Source organism: Octopus sinensis, linkage group LG12, assembly GCF_006345805.1.
Source record: "Octopus sinensis linkage group LG12, ASM634580v1, whole genome shotgun sequence".
Classification (NCBI taxonomy): Eukaryota; Metazoa; Mollusca; class Cephalopoda; order Octopoda; family Octopodidae; genus Octopus; species Octopus sinensis.
The window spans coordinates 70,444,130-70,450,129 of NC_043008.1; the positions used below are offsets into that span (position 1 = coordinate 70,444,130).

The following is a 6,000-nucleotide window of genomic DNA, read 5'->3' on the forward strand; positions in this document are numbered from 1 at the left end:
CAAGCTGTGCTGAACTTTCAGGCTATGCTGCTAGCTAGTACTGATGGTGGAGGTTCTAAAGTTCATAATCATGATGGAGTTCATAGATTATCACTAACATATTTTCTTTCATGTGGACATGAGCAGAAAACCTCACTTTCACAATTAAGTTAGAAGACCCAAGTGAAGGGAGTTCTTTTCTTAGCCAGGCATAGACTATACCTGCTACTACTATTGAAGTAAGGCTTACACCTCTCCAGCACTCATCACCTGTAATCCATGGTGCTTTCCGTCAACTACCATACATGCCTAGCCAAGGCTGTGATATTACACCACTCCTGAATAATAAAGGGCTTGTGTTTGGTAAAACCAGTCATGAAAGGACTTTCTATTGTGCCTTTATACTTCCATATATTTTTCTATACATCACCTGAGCCTCATATGCAATGGTCTCCGTGATATACCCTCCAGCCTCCATCAGGCGTCTTGGGGAAATTTCGAACCTGGGTTCTCATTCCTAAGGTATTTTTCGATGTTGTTGTTATTATTATTATTATTATCATTATTATTATTATTCAGGTCACTGCCATGAATCAAAATAAGAATCTTGGGGTTAGTAACCTGCACACTTAAACACTACGCCCTATGCCCGTGGTCATATGGCATAGTGGTTAAGAGCGCAGGCTACTAACCTCCAGATTCTGATTTTGATTCATGGCAGTGGCCTGAATAATAATAATAATAATGATAATAATAATAATAATAATAACAACAACATCGAAAAATACCTTAGGAATGAGAACCCAGGTTCAAAATTTCTCCAAGACACCTGATGGAGGCTGGAGGGTATATCAGCCAAAATGTTGTTAACAACAAACAAGATGAGGACAAAATATCTGTCATTGTAAATAATGTAAATAATCCTCAGAAGACATTTTAAGATCCACAAAAATCAGAATTTAACTGCAGCTCTTGGTGGTCCAAAGCAGATATGCAATTAATGTGGGAGTCTTATCAAAACATTGTCTGGTTTAAAATCCACATCAGATGCCATGATAGATCTAAGGTGGTCAGATTCTGCATAAGGAGTAGACAACCACCATGTGTATGTGTGTGTGTGCGTGCATGCGTGTGTATCACATTATAAAACTCATCATGAATATGTATTGAGTGCTTTACACAGAAAAAGAATCGAACCATACATGCATATGTATAACTATTATTATAGAATCAAATACCTACATATAGACACATAGGTACGCATATTACATAGGCTCACTACTATCTCTCTATACACTACATATATAGTTCTCCAGCTGTTCTTTCTTCTGTCTCTCTCTTTCTTTCATATCCTCTCTCTCTCTCTCTCTCATACACTCACACTCCCTTAATGTCATACTCTTTCCATATTTCTCTGTCACCATCTTACACATCCATATTAGTCAACCACATTCTCTCTCTTTTTTCTCATATATTGCCACTCTCTCTCTCTTTCCCTATCTATCTCTTCTCATCTAACTTTTGTTCCTATCCTTCACTCTCTTTTTCACTTAGTCTGTTCTAGCTCTCTCTTTTCTCTCTCTTTTCTCTCTCTCTCTCTCTCTATCTATCTATCTATCTATCTCTACTGTCTCACACATACATACACGCACAAACACATACACAAACTCTCATAAGTTTCATAACCATTAGTCTCTATCTCCCACCTTCTCTCCACACCTTTTCACTCACTCCCACCATCTTCATCTCACACTCAGTCCCACTGCCTCTCACTCTCCCTCCCCTTCTCTTTCTCACTCTCCCACCTCTCTCTTTTTCTCTCTTCTCGCTCTCTCTCTGTTTCTCTCTCCTCTCTCCTCTCTCTCACACACATACAATTCAAATATGTTTCTTTTACACCATGTTTTTCAGGAGAAAATTCAGTAGAGGTGGGGAACGCAGACACTCCAGGTAATGGAACATTTTTTTGTGATCAACTTCACTATTTTATATATACATACATGTATGTTTGTGTATATATATATATATTTATACATATATATATTCATTTATTTATTTATACATACATATATATATACACACGTGTATATATACATATACATACATATATATAGATGTATATATATATATATATTATATATATATATATATATATATGAGTAGATAGAAAGGTAGTTAGATAGAAATACATTTCGTGATCAGCAAGGAGTCTCATGAAACATAATAGAGTAATAACAGAGAATGATCTCAGCTCAACAATAATTACACTCTATTTTTGTATTGAGTACTTATTTTTCTTGTTTCTAGATGCAAACACAAGCAAATATATATTATATATACATATATATATATATATATGTGCATGTACACATCCATATATATCTCTATCTGTCTATCTATCTATCTGTCTCTGAAAAATACATGCACACACACTGTCATGAAGACACACATGCTCATAATTATCAGTCATCATCATTGATTTCATATAATCATCCCTATATATATATATGTATATAGATAGACATACATACAGATATTATTGCCATCATCATTTTATGTCTCCTTCCATGCTGGCATGGGTTGGTGGGGTCATCACAATCTGCTTTTATAGACTGGTGCTTGTATATATCATTTTTGAGGTTTGGTTTCTGTGTCTGGCTGCATTTTGTCTTGCCACCATCTCTAGAGTGATTGGTAAGTGCTCAACCTAAAAAAACCCTATATATATCATTTAATGACGACAAGAGTTCTATGTGATTTACTTCAAGTTTCATGATGAGATAGTGCAATTATCAGACACACCTGTATAGAGTACCATGCATGATGCAGCAATAATTTAAGCTTTTGTTTTGCTTTGTTTTTAGCCTGAACGATTTCCAGATTGTATGCAGCATGCTTTACAAACTGATTTGATTATCGCACTCTCCAAGCATGAAACTCGAAGTAGCTCAATTATAATTCTGTATTCGTTAAACAATATTGCAATGAGTACATTTTTTTTTTGTTGATCATTGCAATGATCATACAGTACAATTCATATACACATAAACATTATACAAACAGCATTCAACAAATTATAACACTTGTCTAAACAATCAACACATGTCTAAACTACAAATGTATTGCTAAAATAGCACTCGAAGCAACAAGCTAAATTTCGCAATAATGCAAAACTGACCAATCCACCCCATTTCTCACCCCAAAACATGATACTATCAATACACCTTGCAAACATGGAAGTGTACTTGGTGGTGAAATGGAAACTTACATGGGACTGTTGGCAAAAAAATACAATATTATCAATAATAGTTGTTTTTATCACATGCATAAGACCTGAGATTTTTGGGGGCATGGTAAGTTTATTAGATTAACCCCAGTATATGAGAGGTACTTTATTTTTATGAAACTCAGAAGAATGGAAATCAAATTTCACTTCAGCAGGATTTGAGCTGAGAATGTAAAGAGTTAGAACAAATGTTGGAAAGCATTTTGCTTGATGAGTAAATGATTTTGCCAGCTCAGTGCCATAACAATAATAATAATCCTTTCTACTATGGGCACAAGACCATGAAATTTTGCAGGAGGGAACTAGTCAACTACATTGACCCCAATGCTTGACTTGACTATTTTATTGACTCTGAAAGGATGAAAGGTAAAATCAACTTCAACAGAGTTTAAACTCAGAATGTAAAGAATTGGTCAAAAAATTGCTACTAAGCATTTTGCCTGGTGTGTTAATGATTCTGTCAGCATACCATACTCTTTTACTTGTTTCAGTTATTTGACTGTGGCCATGCTGGAGCACTGCCTTTAGTCGAGCAAATCGACCCCAGGACTTATTCTTTGTAAGCCTAGTACTTATTTTATCAGTCTCTTTTGCCAAACCGCTAAGTTACGGGAATGTAAACACGCCAGAATCAGTTGTCAAGCGATGTTGGGGGGACAAACACACACACATATATATATATATGCATATACATATATACAACGGGCTTCTTTCATTTTCCGTCTACCAAATCCACTCACAAGGCTTTGGTCGGCTCGAGGCTATAGGTGGGACTGAACCCAGAACCATATGGTTGGTAAGCAAGCTACATACCACACAACCACTCCTGCGCCATCTTACAATAATAATAATAAAAATAATCGATTTTTGTTATATGCACAAGGTTTGATATTTAGTGGAAAAGCAAGTCTTCTACATCAACTCTAGTGCTCAACTGGTACTTATTTGCATCAACGCCAAAAGGATGAAAGGCAAAGTTGACCTCAAGGGAATTTGAACTTAAAGCATAAAGACACAATGAAATGCTGCTAAGCATTTTGTCTGGTGAACTAACAATTTTTCCATGCTACTGTCTTAATAATAATAGTAAAAATAATAAGAATGATAGTTTCAAATTTTGGCACAAAGCCAGCAATTTTGAAGGTTGGGGTTTCATCAATGATAATAATAATGCTTTCTATTGTAGGCACAAGGGTTGAAATTTGGGGGAAGGGGCGAATCGATTACATCAATCCCAGTGCTTCACTGATATCTATTTTATTAACCCTGAAAGAATAAAAGGCAAAGTCAATCTCAGCAGAATTTGAAGTCAGAATGTAAAGGTAGATGAAATGTCACAAAACAGTTTGCCTTGCATACTAACAATTCTGCCATCATGCTGCCCTTATGATGATGATGATGATAATAACAATAATGATTAATAATAATAATATATCAAACATAAAGCTTAAGGTCACAAATTTCAGAGACACTTATTGTAGAGTATACCAACCCTGGTGGGATGAAAAGCAAATTTATCTCAGTGATAGTTTAAATATCAACATATGCAGGTAAACATTTGTGTTGTACATATATTATCGATGACTTCTGATCAAGTGGCAGAGAAATATGTGTACAATCTTGACTTTCAGGCTTGTCTGTTTCAGATATGTTGTCTTGTCTGTATTCACCACCCACCTAAAAAAGATATTTCCTAATGTAATATTATTTATTTCAAAAACCAGAATTTTTCCATATAGATAATATTTCCTTAGGAAAATGTCAAACCTTACTGGATCTTGTTTTTATTAATTTGTGTCAGGAATCAAAGTTAAATCTATCCAGTTTCTGCTGGTGTTCATAGACTGACGTGTTCAATGGCCTTCATGTCTAACTTTGAACTTCTGTTGGGTGGTGTCTTTTTTGTAATGTAAAATAGAAAAAAAAAAGTAAACCTTGTTCCAGCAGGTTGTAGTTTGTGGTGGAAGGATTGGTTCAAGTGTTTTAGTGCATAATTTGAGTGATAGGATTCATTCAGGAAGATAAAACTGGTAAATCTGACTATATTATATATTACATGGTCTAAAGGTTGATACTATCAATGGAGTCAGTATTAATACTGAGAGGTAATATTTATCCCTGCTTAAAATGTGAATATTCTGTTAGAGCAAACTATACTGAGGAGGATACCATGACAGAAACTCTGGTATTGGCTTTTTAGTGCAAAATACACATTTGTATATATAACTAGTGGGGAGATAAATCCCTGTTACCTGTAACTCCAGAAAATAAACGATGGTAAAAATGAAGGAGAGGAAACAATGTTGTTGTGGGTAGCCAGTGGGTAGCCAGTGGTAGCCAATGAACTTGGCGGTCTTTCTGTAGATGATACTTAGAATATTTGAAGAAAAATACAGGGGGGGGACTTTGGCCAAGATAAAAGGACTCTGCCAGGTGTTTGCAGATGTTCTGAGACCAGTGAGAGTGATGGAGTTCACGTTCCATTTTATCTGTTGCAAATCAGTAGCTGTAGCAAAAAGATGAACTGGAAGTTCCTGTGGGCTGATATTCTGGTAGGGAAGGGTGGGGGCTTGTTAGATTAGGGCTTCAATTAATGAACACAGCATGGGTGATGAAAGGAAGAGAGGTAACTGAGTTGAGAGTGCCTGATTAGAAGTGGAATGTGACCAGACAACACCGAGGATCAGCCGCCATTGTAGTAGTGGTAGAAAAGTCAGAGAGAGAACACAGTAGAT

General features: G+C 35.8%; 1 protein-coding gene across 10 annotated transcripts in view; it reads left to right on the plus strand.

Moving 5' to 3' along the window:
* Window positions 1-6,000, plus strand: part of LOC115218071 (zwei Ig domain protein zig-8) — a 547,852-nt gene that overhangs the window by 525,626 nt on the left and 16,226 nt on the right. For 6 of the 10 annotated variants that reach the window (XM_036508049.1, XM_036508046.1, XM_036508048.1 and 3 more), the window contains one exon: window positions 1,891-1,929. The exons of the other annotated variants lie outside the window; for them this stretch is intronic. In XM_036508049.1, coding sequence (XP_036363942.1) covers window positions 1,891-1,929 — 39 coding nt within the window. The remainder of the gene's footprint in view (window positions 1-1,890; window positions 1,930-6,000) is intronic. 10 annotated transcript variants of the gene reach the window in all.